Here is a 14985-nt window from a genome sequence, read left to right as displayed (position 1 = left end):
GCCCTATAGTTTTATATGACAGAGTTTGTTTACACCAGCATAACCACAAATACATAACATGTGAGTTATAGTGGCTACAAGGTCACTAGGCAACAGTGACTTTTCGGCTCCATTATAATCTTACAGGACCATTGTCCTATACTCACCCCATTGACCAAAACGTGTAGCACACGACTCTGTCTGATAAGGAATCAGTATTCCAAATACAAAGAGAACTTGTAAAACTCAACAGCTAAACTTGACTCAAAAATGGACAGAGCCCTGACTGGTGTGGCTCCTGCAAACTGAAAGGTCACTGGTTTGATACCCATCAGGGCACATGCCCGGGTTGCAGGCCAGTACCCCGGCTGGGGGCATGCAAGCCGCAGCTGATCGATGTTTCTCTCCCTCTTTTTCTCCCTCCCTTCCCCTATCTCTAAAAAATAAATAACATCTTTTTAAAAATGGTCAAAGAACTTGAATAGACATTTACCCAAACTATGCAAATGGCCAATAAGCAGACGAAAAGATGCAATGTCAGTGATCATTAGGATATGCAAATCAAAACTATAAATGAGACACCATCTCACTTCCATTAGATGCCTACTATTTAAAAAAAAAATCTGCAAAGTTGGTGAGGATGTGAAGAAACTGGGACACTTGTGCACTATTGGTGGGAATGTAAAATGGTACAGCCACTGTGGAAATAGTACAGCAGTTCCTCAAAAAAATTAGAATCACAATTACCTTATTATCACACAAATCCACCTCTGGGTATATACTCAAAAGAATTAAAAGCAGAGTCTCAAGAAGACTGTACACCCCTATTCATAACAGCAGCATTCACAACAGCTAAAACATGTAAGTAGCCCAAGTGTCCATCGACAGATGAATGGACAAGCAAGATGGGGTACATATATATAGATACTGTTCAGCCTTGATGTTCCAGAATCTTGAGGACATTATGCTACATGAAATAAACCAGTCACAAAAAGAGAAACACTGTACAATCCGCTGATACGAGGTATGGTACTTAGAGTTATCCAAATCATGGAGATAGAAAGTGGAATAGAGGTTGCCAGGGGAGTTACTGTGTAATGGGTATAGCTTCGGTTTTCCGAGATGGAAGTTCTAGAGATAGGTGGTGGTTATGGTTGCACAACATCAATGTATTTAATGCCACTGAACCAGGCACTTAAATATGATTAAGATGGTAAATTTTATGTAAATTTTACCATTATAAAATGAAGTTGGGAAAAAATGTTACAGGATATCTGAGGTTTCAATTATAATATATTCTCACTCAATATTATTTTTATAAGGTTCATACCTTCCTATCAATGTATCTGCATTTTTCTTTTAAAAGTATGTTTCTAGCCCTGACTGATGTGACTCAGTGGGTTGAGCTTCGGCCTGAGAACCAAAAGGTTGCCTCTTCGATTCCCTGTGAGGGCACTTGCCTGGGTTATAAGCCAGCTCCCCAGTTGTGGGCATGTGAGAGGCAACCAATCGATGATTGATGTTTCTCTCACATATCGGTATTTCTCTCCCTCTCTTTCTCCCTCCTTTCCCCTCTAAAAATAAATTTAAAAACATATTTTTTGAAAAAGAAGTACTATATATACCATTGATGTAAGACAGCAAATTGAAGCAATGGCATTGCTTCTACAAAACTGTTACCTGTTTAGCCTTAAAGTTAGACTTCACAGACATTACAGTAAACACACAACCAGTTTTGCTGCCTCTCCTTCCCAGCCCAAGTCTGTGCTCTGTGGAAAGTAAATCAGAATCAGAGCACTAAAGAACACTGCAACTTCTTAAATGAGTTACCACCTTTGAGGTACCTCATCCACATTAAGTATTCATTAAATGCTCCTTATTATTCCCTAGATGCTAGTTTTTAAGGCATAGGTAGAAGCATTTTTTCCAAACTTAAAAAGTAGGTTACAATCTCATTACGGAAAAGTATGATCCAGTAGAAAATAGAACAAATAGGATGGAGCAATCTTTTATTTTTAGCCACTTTCACAAAGAGGTTGTCAGTACACAAACTGTCCAGGAGAGAAGAACAAACATGAAACTCGGCCTTCAGGCATCGGCAGCTGCTCTGCTCAGGGCCTAGCGTCCCCCTCGCCCGAGTGGTGGGCTGGAGACGTGTACTTCCCCTCCTTTATTAGCTTGTCCCGCTGCTTCACAATGGTGCTCAGCCGTTTCATCTGTCAAAGACAAAAAGTATTTATAATAGGGGGAGAAACGCATCAAAAAGTGAGGGCTGAAGAAAATGGAAGGAAAATTGGTTTCATTTTTAAACTACAGAAGCTTTTCATCCTAGAGGGCCACTGAGATGAAACCTGTCTTTTAAAAACTGCCTTGAAAGCACTTCCCAAGCTTTTAACAAATAAACTTCTGGTATATATAAAAACATCTCCTTGAAAATTAACAACTAAAATGTTCCTATTATATATGGGAATTCAGATATTTACAAAAAAAGTGACAAAAACATACAGGTCAAAACCTTTAAGGGACATACTCATGCATACTAAAATCTTTTCAAATATTAAAAGCTGAAATCATCTCATGGCTTATATATTCCTGACCTCTCTATGTGAAGGTGGTACTGCCGGTGGTGACTGTTTGCTGGATATGAATGAAGCAGAAGTAGCCAATATAAGGTCTCTTTTTACCACACTGAAATTAAGACTTGATATATACTCAGTTACCTGTTGAGCCCCAAGTCCTGCCTCTTCTCAGATAGGGCATTCCCAGCAAATGAAAGTCATGCTATACAAGACTGTGTGAGTGCCATAATTCACATGGATTCTGTGACACAGAAAATACACTCACTAATCATGACTGCATTATTCGTCTGCTCAAAACTCAATGGCTTCCCATCTTACTAAGAGAAAAAACTGAACCTTTCCTTATAATGACTTATGAGGCCTACCCGTGCGACTGCATGTCTTAACACCCTTCCCCTAGCTCACTCTGACCCAGCTCAGGGACCTTTGCACTTGCTGTTTTCTCTGCCCAGCATTCTTCCCTTGTGTGTACTTGGCTAACCTTCTTCAAGTCTCTCCTCAAATGTCTTCTGTTGCTGAACTCCTCTCTGACCACCCTATTTTTAAAAAGGGGGCGAGGGGAGTATAAGGGGACTAAAAGATAATGTAAAACATAAAAAACAAAAAAATAAAAAAGGTTTTTCCCTGACTGGTGTCACTCGGTGGATTAAGTGCCAGTCTGCAAACCAAAGGGTTGCCAGTTTGATTCCCAGTCAGGGCACATGCTTGGGTTGCAGGCCAGGTCCCCAGTAGGGGGCGCACGAGAAGCAATCACACATTGATGTTTCTCTCCCTCTCTCTGAAAATAAATAAAATCTTTTAAAAAAGGAAAAAAAAAGGAAAAATCTACTTGGCTCCCATGCCCAGTGCTTTCTATCTTTTTCCTGTTTATTTTTCCCACTGCATTTATCAACATCTGACACACTATCTTTTAACTTATTTGTTAAACCTCTGCTCCCCTGCTCCCAAATAAGCTCCATTAGGACAGGGACTTTTTTGCTGCTTTGCTTACTACTGTATTTTGTGCCTAAATAGTTCTTGATAAAATAGATGACCCAATAAACACTTTCTTAGTGAATGACTAAATTTTTAGAAAATATAAACAATTAGTATATTCAGTTAAACATCCCATCAACTTTAAAGAATGAATCAGGATACAACTTCAATAGAACAACTCTAGGTATCCTAAATACTGACAAACTGTAACCATTTTTAAAAGACAGCATCCTTAACATTACTCTATGAGAATTTCCCAAAGGAGGACTAGTCATCGCTGAGGTATCACACCACCACAGATAAAATCTTCCTCTCAACTAGAGCCAATCACCACTTAATGTTGTGGATATAAGCACAGGCTCTGGAGCCAGCATTGCCAGGTTCAAATCCCATTTACACCACTTACTAGCTAATGATCTTAGGGAATGGCCTTAATTTTTCCTTGCCTTATTTTTTAACTGTATAGTGGAGGAAATAATAGTAAAGCATCTTACAGGATTGTTGGGAGAAATAAATGCATTATGACATGGTAGGCACTTAGTGCTTGATTCCAGCTCCTGAATCACTAGCTTCTTTGCCTAGGGGAAAGTATCTAGTGACTTAGTGTGACCTCTAAAACAGCAACATATCTATTCATAAAATTCATAGGATGAGGAAGTGACCTTGGGGCAATTCTTTAATATTTCCAGATAAGGAAATCAAGACAAAGAAGTGACTTGTCTCAAGTCACAAAATCAGTGGTGGCCAGAACCACATCAAACCCTCTTCTAACTCTCAATCCAATGCTCTTTCCACCTCACCACACTGCTTCTTCTTGGTGTAAATTTTTTATGATGAGTCAGGTTTTCATCTAAACAAGGAGTAACAGGCCCACAAAAAGAGAAGTTAAGGCATGTTGTGAACTAAGTAGCTGGTAGGTGGCCAAACATAGCCCACTCACTGTCCTACAATATACACTACACTATACTATTACTCACTTAATGATCAGTATTCCTGCAGAGATCGATACAAAATTACAACTTAATACACTCTCATTTCTTTCAAGTTTGGCTTCACTTTAACCAAATGCTAACAGCAACTATTACAAGAAATTTTATATTTTGATACAGGCCCTGACTGGTGTGGCTCAGTTGGCTGAGCGTCATCCTGCAAACCAAAAAGTCACCGGTTCAATTCCTGGTCAAGGCACATGCCTGGGTTTTGGGTTTGATCCCAGGTTGGGGCGTTTAGGAGAGGCAATTGATCAATGTTTCTTTCTCACATTGATGTTTCTCTCCCTTTCTCCCTCCCCTCCCCTCTAAAAATAACTAAAATCTTGAAAAAAAATTCAATTTTGATACAGATAATGTTGTGATAAATTTAACTGAAAATCTAAACTGTTTCCCTGAACTCCAAGAAACTATTATATCTGGAGCACAGAAATAGGCAAAATAACAGCACATACCCAAAGATTTCTTCTCTGAGGGAGAAGAGCACCCTGTATGTTAGGTAACTCACTCAAGTCTCCAAGAATGAGGCACCCTATATTAACAGCCCTTCTCCCCGCCCTGAATTTCTGGATAGGCTTACCTAAGGCCATCTCATTAACACCTCCATCTGCTCCAGAATAGCAATGAATCAAGAGGTTGTTACATAATAAATTCGCAGTGTTTTAGCATCTTCCCCAATGATTTTTACCCAAAGATTTTCACAGACAAACATCCAAGATACGTTGATATTCTTTGCTCTATGATCTACTACAAAAAGGGATAGACACAGACATGTAATTTCTAACCTGACAGCTCCAGCAAGGTAGGATACTAAGAGAAATCTGGGAGAAAGATGAGGAAGAACATGGAGGAAGAACATGGAGGAACAACAGGTCCTCCTCTGATCTGAAGGCATTTAACTTCCTTGACACGGTACCTAAGTAGAAGTGTTTCACCACAAAAGCCTTGCCAATTCACACTGGGTAAGTCTTTGCTCAATGACTGATTAAAAACACTGAAAAAATAGCCCCAAAGAAATAAGGGAGTAACTCGGCTCCCATCTCCATCACTTCCTCACCGTTTTCTGCCGAAGCAGGCATTCTACGAAATCATTATATTCTATCTTGCACTCTTTCTCTGCGCGGATACCACCAATTCCATGTGCACATTCTATCCATTCTTTTTCAAAAGCATGGCACCGAGACGGAATCCTGTGAGGCTGCTCAGCACTTTGGATTGTCAGCCAGCGGTCTAAGTCAATGCCCAGCCTTTTCTGTATATCAAAGAAAGGCATGGCTGAAATGGAAGATAAAAAAAATTATAATGTCATAGAAGTACAGTCAAATAATAAATTTCTAAGAAAAATGAGATTGTGATGATAAATTGCCCTCTAGAAAGACATTTTGCACTATTTTCCCAATTTCTTCTCACCAAATATTTTCAGTAGACAGAGTCTCCCAGTTTACAGCAGATGAACAATTTCTGTGCTTTCACAAACCCCAAGGAAAAGAGAACTAGAACTAAAAAGCAATGTATATAAAATACTCTTTATATTGATAAAGTCATTTTTATCAAAAGTCAAAAAGTGTTTATGTTTTGACTTAATCCCAATTATTTTGCGGCAGACCTGAATAACTGAAAAGGACAAAAAAGCATAAGCACAGGAACATTTCTTTACATATTTCTATCTGTATCAACCTAGACAACCTCCCCTGAGAAGCCACCCTGACACTGGCGTCCCTCCTTTCTGATAACACATCATTCTCAACATCCCATAGAAGTACTTCTCAAGCCTCTATAATGGACTATTTACCTGACTCTCTCCCCTATTGAACAATGAATGTGGTGAAGGCAAGGACCAGGTAGGGACCAGTAATAGTTTGTTAAAAAAAGATTAATTTCAAACAACTTAAACAGATCATTAAATCCAATACTTACTTAGAAGAATATGATAGGTATTCTGGGTGAGGGGAGGGGGGAGGATAATATACATGGGACACACATTTTAATGTCAAATAAATAAATAAATAAAGCAACACCGGTCTGCAAAAGAAGACTGGAAGAGAAAACGCACACACAAAAGGCAGTAGTTATGTATGAATAGTTACGTTAAGATATACAGGTGAATTTAATTTATAAATGTCCTGCCTATTCTTTAAGTCATTTACTGAATAATAACGTTCCAGGCACTGGAATGGGGAGGGGGGAGCAGTTCCAATGTATACACCAGAATACAGGCACACAGCGATTTTGGAACCCAAAAGAAGAAACATAAGAGGGTTTAAAGAGTTCAGGGGACGAAGCACCAATTCTGCCCAGGAGACTTGAAAATAAATGCCTTTTAGGGTGGGTTGAGTTTGCCAAGGGAAGGTCAATGGGCAGAGTATTTCAGTGGGGGCACGGCACAAGTTACAGCCGGAGATGCCGGGTATATCTGGGGGACACTGAGGACCCAGACATGGCAGGCGCGTAGAGTGCATGACTGTAAGAACGAAACGAGCTGAAAGGGTGGGCAGGGCTGCCATCACACAGGGCCGTGAAAGCCGAGAAAAGAAGTTTGGGTTTCAGGTTAAGGACCAGAAGGCCAAAGCAACCGTCTCAGCTTGCAAGGAGAACGGAGAGGCGCGGCCGACAGGCTTCGGTGACATTGGCTGTGTTGGCGAAAGGGTTTGAGAAAGCCTAAAAACACGCGCAGAGGTCGGCCCAGAGAGAACGGACACCCAACAAGCCAAGGTGAAATTTGTTTTTAAAAAGTCTCGGAATAAAGTTCCTTCGGCTTAACTTGTCCCCCCGCGGACATACGCAGGCCCTACCGTCCTGCCTCGGTGCCCTTGTCCGTTCGTTGGTCGCGGATAGTGGATGATCTGCAGGAGACACGGAGACCTGCCGCAAAGGACGCCAGCAGCGCGACGCTTGCAGCGCGACGCCGGGAGTAGACCTTTCTTCCGCAGTTCCGCCCCGGAAACCATAGGAACCGAGCCTGTCGATCTGCGCCTGCGCGGCTGTATGCGTTGACTGCTGGAGATATTGACGGTGGATAAGCTAACCTTGCTTTACCAGAGTCGAGTTAGAGACGGCCCAGCAGGTAGTGAGTTCCTGCTGCCTCCTAGCATTCTGTCAAACACTCTCACAACAGCTCTGATTCATGAGGGAGTTGACCAAGGCTACAAGAGGGAAAAAGAGTGTCTCCTTAGCCACTCCAGTAGAGTGGTTAAGCTCATGGACTGTGGACCACTCTACGTGGGTTCAAATTCTGGCTCAGTCAATTCGCTGTGATCCCTGGGAAAGTCTCCTAACCTCACTTAACCCCTCCCCGCTTCCTCAAATTAAGATTAAAATATTATCTTAAAAATCGCTCTGGCTGGTGTGGCTCAGTGTATTGAGCACCCACCTGCAAACCAAAGGGTTGCCGGTTTGATTCCCGGACAGAGCACGTGCCTCAGTTGTGGGCCAGGTCCCCTGTAGGGGGCGCCCCAGAGGTAACCATACATTGATGTTTCTCTCCCTCTGTTTCCCTCTGTCTCCGTTCCCCTCTCTAAAAATAAATAAAATCTTTAAAAAACAAAACAAAACAGTACCTACAGTGTAGGTTTGTTTTGGGGATTAAATAAGTTATGCATAAAGCACTGAGACTTTATGTTCCTGGAATATGGAAATCTTCCTAAATCAATTCCAGTTCTTTGATGTCTCTGCTTCTAAAGTTTGCGGATTCGAGGAAGTTGACAAAGACTATGTTTTCCTCTGTTTTGGAGAACCTCCAGTGGCTCCCTTTGACTACAGCAGGGCCTCCAAAGTGGTGTATATGTGTGGGTACCACAGGGTGTGTGTGATAGGATACATTGGGGGTGTGGGAGGAAAATACGAGAATACTTCTGTTTATCTAATCTTTTAAAAATTTGGTTTTTTGTGTGTGTGCACAAATGTTTATAAAGTGTGTAACATCACTGCAGTGGTAAATAAAAATAACTAGTAAATAAGTATTTGGGGAATGGGCTCAAAATTTCTTTTCCTTTTAAGTGACTTCTCAAAAACGTTTAGATAAGTCCAGCCTTCCAATTTTCCCAGCCTCAGTGTCCAAAATCCCCTGCCTAATACTCCAACCAAGAGCTTGTTTCAGTGTATTCCAGGAAAAGTCCTGTCATCCAGTCTCTTGATTAATTTTAGTCCTTTCCCTGGGAATGACACCATTTCCAACCCATCTCCATTTTTGCATGCCAGATTCTTGGTTTACTTCAGGACTTTGGTATTAGTTTTCCCCCAAAAGGAGTTAAATACCCCTAAGCCCCAAGGTCACCCACTCTGCAGAGAATTCCTGAGGTCTCACAATTTACTGGTTTTGTTGAAGCGTTCCAAGTCTCCCTTTCCCCCATCAGATAAGAGTTTTAAGTCAACATACAGCTTCCTGAGCACCTAAATGCATGCCCAGCAGAATATTGGGGGCTCATGGAATTGTTAACTCATGGCCCTTGCCCACAAATATTAGAGATAGCAAGGTCTTGAGTCACCACCTTTTGCACTTCTCCCACTTTCTTGTTTATGTTGGAAGTATCCCCTTCCCAGCCATTCAGACAGGAAACTCTGAAGTTATTTTGCCTTTTCCTTATCTTCCATCCAGTATTTAATTACTGCCCAAGTTCTCTCAAATATTCCTTCCACAGGTTTTTAATTTCTTTCTTTCTGCCTCCCTTCACTCCAGTCTCTTTTTCATTGTCTAATCTTCCTCAAATACTAATTTCATTGTATCATTCAGATGGGCAACTCAGATGCCTCCAAGGCCCAACAGAGTTCACTGTAAGGAAATGAAAATGAAAGGACCATGATAAATGGTAACTAGTGCTTGGCCTCAATTTGGCTGATAGGAGGAGTGGTGGGAAATATGACAAATTGGAGGGGCCATATGTCTGTCCTGTCTAAAGGCAGCAGCAGCTACTCAGCTCCATCCTGTTACTGTTGAAAGAATAAGGGCCTGAAATGATCAAATTTCCCTATTTTTCAAGAGAAGCTAGAAATCTTGTTATTGTTTAAATGTGAAACCCTCCACTTTTAAAATGCAAAACAACTTACTTTTTTAAAAGTGCTGGCCAAACAAAACCCAAAGTGGAAATGACTCTTGCGCTGCTCGATTTTAACCTTTGGATGGAAGGGGAAATGAAGGTGGAAAAACAATTTACTTTGAACTATGAAGTCTTTTACATATAGCCTTGCTCCCTTATGTTTATTGCTTGGGTTGTTTTTCCAAAACTCAAATCTGATCATTCAATAAACACTGTCTGAGCTTTTACCACATGCCATGGTCCCTGTTGAGCGCTGGGGATGAATGCACAGTCAGAATGTAGTGGCAAGTGATAAAACAGAGGTGAACAAAACAAGGGAGAACACAAAGAAGGTGGTCATTCATACTGCCTGGGCTATGTCTGAGGCGTCAGTGTATTCAAGAAAAAGTCCAAATCTTGAGTTTGACACTCAAGACCCTTCATGATCTGATCTGTTCCCATTTGAGTTCTCAGATCCCTTTGCTTACCAGCCCCTACTCAACCGCCTTGTGTTCCCAGCCATTCAGAATTGCGCTCATGCTTCCAAACTGCAAGAGCAGGTTCTTCTGCCTGGAATGATCCCGCCCGCTCACAGCCGCCTCCCGCTGTCTCCCAGGTGAATACCTAATCTGTCCAGACTGTATATTACGCCATTTTCTGAAGGGTTCCTGAATTCCTCACGCATTTACTAGGCCTTTCTTGAGATCTTGGCAGCCCTGTAAGCTTCTATTACATTGTTAACTGTTGGTAACACCGCCCCTCTCCCTGGGGCCGTGCACACAGCGTGTCAGCATAGTGTGAAAGATGGCGGTGACAGGTCTTCCCCCTTACCCCCACCTCAAATAATGGAAAACTACAATGCCCAGAAATCCCACATCAGACCTGGGCCTGCGCCGTTGCTACAGTGACCACGGGGCCGCTGCCATTGCAAGTGTTGTGCTTACGTCACAAGTGACGTAACTCTCAATATTAGGGTTCCACGTCGCCCTATTTTACTCCTAACTACGCCCCACGGACCTTTTCATTGCTTTGCTGTATGGATCCTTTGCTTCATGGAAGTGTGACTTTTCAACCAAATTAAAGGACTTTGTGCGCAGAGAGGCAAGCCTGAGCTGTCGCTTCTTCCATTTTGTTTGGGAAACCGAGGCTCAGAGACTAGGTGGAAAACGACCAGGCGTTCGCTGCGGCGATCTGTTCTTCCAGAGCATAGCCTCGTTCCCATCTTCAAGGCAAAAAAGATGCCCCAGTGACCTAATTGAAGGCCCCCATTCCCAGACCTCTGAAAACTAGCCTCAGATGCTGCGTCAGCACCGGCCATATCTGAAGTCGCTTCTGTAAGCCTCCACTCACAGGACTTCTGTCCTTAACCTGCAGGGTTTCCTCCTGTTTACACACCTCTTAGTCATAACCCGAGAGAAATTTTATCACTACTCTTCTACAGATAGCCATCTATATTTTAGCACACTGGGTACATTAGGTCTGAGTCTGATATCACTGCCATACAGATTTGAATAAACTGGGTAGCTAGCCTGTGGATCCCAGCACATTTGGGGAAGATAGTGAGTTTGAAAACTTCCCCCACCCTCACTCCCAAGCCGGGAGCTGTAAGATAGAGGCAACAAAGCCAGTAAGCAAAGTAAACTGAAAGAGAAAGTAGTGCGTCCCAAGGCCTGGGCTATAATGGAAACCAAAGTGGCCTTTTAAACTTAAAAAAAAAAAAGAAAAAAAAAAGGGTGGTGCCACTTGGGGGTGGAGAAAATATCAAGTTGAAGATGCAGCAGGACCAGGAACCATTGAAGCAAGCTAAAGAGGAAGGATGTGCCAGACTCATGGTTGTAGAGGTTAACTAGACGGTAAGCATTCCATCCCTAGAATTAACTCCCCTCATTCCGATATGTGGTGCTGTCTCTTGACTTTAATTAGGCTTCCCAAGTAGTATGATAACATGAAGAAAACACTGTTAAGACTGATGGGGCAGTCTACTGCTCCTGACATATTTCACATGATAAATTAATACACTGGAGTCTAGTTTTATAGACAAATACAGTGTTATTAGTGAGTCAACCTTCCTAAGTACAGATTAGGGAAATTACCTGGCAGGAACCAGCTGGGGCAGCTGAATAGCTTTCCTTAGGAAATACCTTACTCTCTCTCCAGATGTACCGAGTACTTACCAAAGCAAATTTCAATCACACTTCTGACATGGACTGTGAAGCTTCTCTAGGGTGAGAATTGCATCTTTCTTACCCTGGCTGCAGAGGGACAATCTGCAAAAGGCTTAAAATTACTTGACCTGTCAGTTAAGGAAAAGAGTTTCAGGTAGTGCACTGATGACCAGAAAAGAGGAGGAACAGCCACATAATTCATTTAGGAACCAAGAATGGAGAGAGAGATTATTAGCAAGGTGTTAAGAGCTCAATATAGTGGGAGACTTTATCAAATAGACACATAAATGCATTGGATATCTTTAGAAAGTTGTAAAATGAAATGCTAAAATGAAGTAGTGTATAAGTAGTACACCTCCTCAGAAAGGTCTTCCTTACAATCCAATTAGGCATCTAGTTACAATGATACCTTGGTACTCATTGTTAATTCGTTCCAATTGAGTGGCGAGCAAGTGACAATTGATGAAGCATTTTCTCTCTTGTGGGGTCATGTTGTGACTCCTACAAATTCTAGCACATGCGACAAGTGCTAGGAACTGAAATGTTTCAGCTACGAGTGCTGACACATTTTTTTTCTCATCAAAACGTGACATGTACCAGGTGTGACAAGTTCTGAAACCGACAAGTACCGAGGTACCACTATACTATCATTACCATTCAGTTTTCTTCAAACACTTAAATCATGCATTAATGTTTTTACCAGTTTGCCTGTTTTGCTTAACAAGAATGTAAGTACCACAAGAGCAGGGACCTTATCTGACAGCTCAGTGACATAGTCCTAGAGCCTAGAACAGTACCTGAAAAATAGATGCACAATAAACACTTATCAAATATAAGTCTGCCATGAGGAAGGGAGCAGAAAGACAACTGCCACTTAAGTAGGCATTTGTCAAGTGAAAAGAGATTTAATTCCAGGCAGGACAGTAAGAGCACCAAAATTAGGCTGAGTTGGTCCTGAGCACAGTTGGGAGAGAATGAATTTTAAATAATTCATGTAGGAGCTAACCAGTGCCTTTAAGAATAAGTGAAGCCCTGGGTGGTGTGGCTCAGTGAATTCAGCATGGCCTGCGAAAAGAGTAAGTGGATTTGCCCTGGCTGGTGTGGCTTGGTTGGCTGTTGTCCTGCAGGGCAGGGGGTCACCAATTTGATTCCTGGTGGGGGCACATGCCTGGGTTGCTGGGTGCATGCGAGAAGCAATCAACTGATATTTCTCTCCCTCTTTCTAGAATTGAATAAATAAAATCTTTTTAAAAAAGTGAATTTAAGAGAATCTATAGCAGCAGCAGCAGCAGCTGTAGAATTAAGCTGGATTAATTGAGGGGCAAAGACAAGCCAAGCCGGAAGAAAAAGAATCTTTGAAAGTGTGCCTATGGGAAGAGGGAAGATAAGAATAGATTCTTCAAGGGCCATAGCCTTCCAGACAGGTAAAGCCAGAGCCATGTTTAATTATCCTTCCAATGCAATGTACAGGCTTGGGTTATTTCTGACTGGACAAAGAGGCTAACTAGTCAACCTGTCTCCAGTTTATTTGCCATTCTGTTCTGTACTTATACCTGAATTAGTTTCCCCCAAACGCTTCAGATTCCCACAGAATAAGGACCAAACTCAGTCAATGCCCTTCATTATCCAGCCCCTACTACCTAGCTTCAAGCTCTCTTCCTAGGATCTGCATGAGTTTTCTGCTCTGGCTAAAGAAGAATGTTGTCCCTGCACACCGTGATTTCCCATCACCTAGCCTTTGCTCATTTCACATCTCAATTCCTGCTTGTGCCTGGGCCCTGTTCATTCTTTGAAACCTTGCTTGAACTCTGCCTCCCCAAATGAAGCCTACTTAGAACCCTCTCTTTCCCTTAGTCTACCACCTATACCATTCATGCAATATTTAGCAACTTTTATCATGCCTGCTTATATATTGGGTTGGCCAAAAAGTTAATGTTTTTATCTGTAAGATGGCTCTAGTAGCACTTAGTTGTCTTTAACTTCATTTGAAACAATTTTGGCAGACTATATTGTTACAGTTGTCATATCAGCATGCATTTAAAAAGAAATCAAAATTGGGAAAATTTTGTGTAGCCATTCTAATACTGAAGATGGAAGAAAATAAGGAATATTTTCAGCATATTATGCTTTATTATTTCAAATAATAAGTATTTAGGTAAAAATGCAACCAGAATGCAAAAAAAAAAAAAGATTTGTGCAGTGCATGGAGAAGGTACTGTGACTGATCCAATGGGTCAAACATGGTCTATGAAAATATTGTGCTGGAGATTTCTCGCTGGACAACACTCCATGGTTAGGTAGGCCAGTTGAAGTTCATAGCAATCAAATTGAGACATTGAGAACTACATTGTATCATATAGGAGAGCCAACATAATCAAAATATTCAAATCAATAAAGTTATTAGTGAAAATGAAAAATGTCTTTTATGGAAAAAACCTTATGGACTTTTTTTGCCAACCCAATACCTTACTAAACTGAGCTTGCCTCTCAGATGTCAAAATCCAACTGACTAAATATTTATGTTAATTCCAAGTCACGTATGGAGGATATGAAACAGAAACTAGGGTTATTTACAGAACTTGTCAGGCTTTTAAAACTCAAATACCTGTCCTCCACAAATAAAGAATTCAGAAGACACCAGTGATGCTTATTGAGTGATTTAGTATCACTTGAAGTCTACATACACACGTCTTTCTCAACTTAACCTCCCATTAACGCAACACAAAGGCATGTTGGGTACCAAGCTAGGTTAATAGCCTTCACCAACCAAAGCTCTGATAAGCAGAAAGGACATAGGAAATTTCATGTCTAGAAATTGAGCATCAGAAAATTTCAACCAACCTACTGCTAAAAAGCAGATGAAATATAATTTCCTTAAAAGCATAAAAAAGCTAAGTAGGTATTGAGGAATTACCGAGCCAAAATCTAGATGAGAACCTAGAAGTCAAAGCTGCTCTTTCCTTTAAGGCATTTACCAATCTGGAAGAAATCTGAGCTGCACTTCCAGAAGCTCCATGGACTGAAGGGGACAAAAATCAAAACCTAAGGCCCACTAAAGGTGGGAAATCCCACACCTTAAGCTAGGATTCCGAAGTAGTATACTTTCAAGATGTGATGAAACGAAAGCAAACCATCTTCACATGGACTGAATACCTGGTTGTGTGCCATTTGGATGATGCAGGTAACCTGCAGCCTTCTATCCAAATTAAGATGGTTTGGGAATATTCCCAAGCACAAGCAACAAGAAATGCTTCCTAGAGGTAGATGCCTCATCCTTATCCTGTTT

General features: G+C 41.4%; 1 protein-coding gene across 1 annotated transcript; it reads right to left on the bottom strand.

The window, feature by feature from the left end:
* Positions 1 to 1971: 1971 nt before the first annotated feature.
* On the bottom strand, positions 1972 to 7428 carry NDUFS5 (NADH:ubiquinone oxidoreductase subunit S5). The gene is made up of 3 exons (XM_054571574.1): positions 7315 to 7428; positions 5580 to 5797; positions 1972 to 2195 (listed from the first exon to the last, which is right to left on the bottom strand). Exons 2-3 carry the CDS (start codon positions 5793 to 5795, stop codon positions 2091 to 2093), a joined length of 321 nt encoding a protein of 106 aa, XP_054427549.1. The 5' UTR covers positions 5796 to 5797; positions 7315 to 7428; the 3' UTR covers positions 1972 to 2090.
* Between the last annotated feature and the right edge of the window lie 7557 nt (positions 7429 to 14985).

Source organism: Pteronotus mesoamericanus, unplaced genomic scaffold, assembly GCF_021234165.1.
Source record: "Pteronotus mesoamericanus isolate MK-2021 breed Mesoamerican mustached bat unplaced genomic scaffold, CSHL_Meso_final contig_221, whole genome shotgun sequence".
Classification (NCBI taxonomy): Eukaryota; Metazoa; Chordata; class Mammalia; order Chiroptera; family Mormoopidae; genus Pteronotus; species Pteronotus mesoamericanus.
Note: the sequence above shows the minus strand (reverse complement) of the source record. Positions and strands in the feature narration are given on the sequence as shown.

Coding starts and splice junctions, on each gene's coding strand:
- NDUFS5 (XM_054571574.1), bottom strand. CDS start 5,795: ATGCCTTTCTTTGATATACAGAAAAGGCTGGGCATTGACTTAGACCGC. Junction 2,196..5,579: donor GCCTGCTTCGGCAGAAAACG/GTGAGGAAGTGA, acceptor TGTCTTTGACAG/ATGAAACGGCTGAGCACCAT.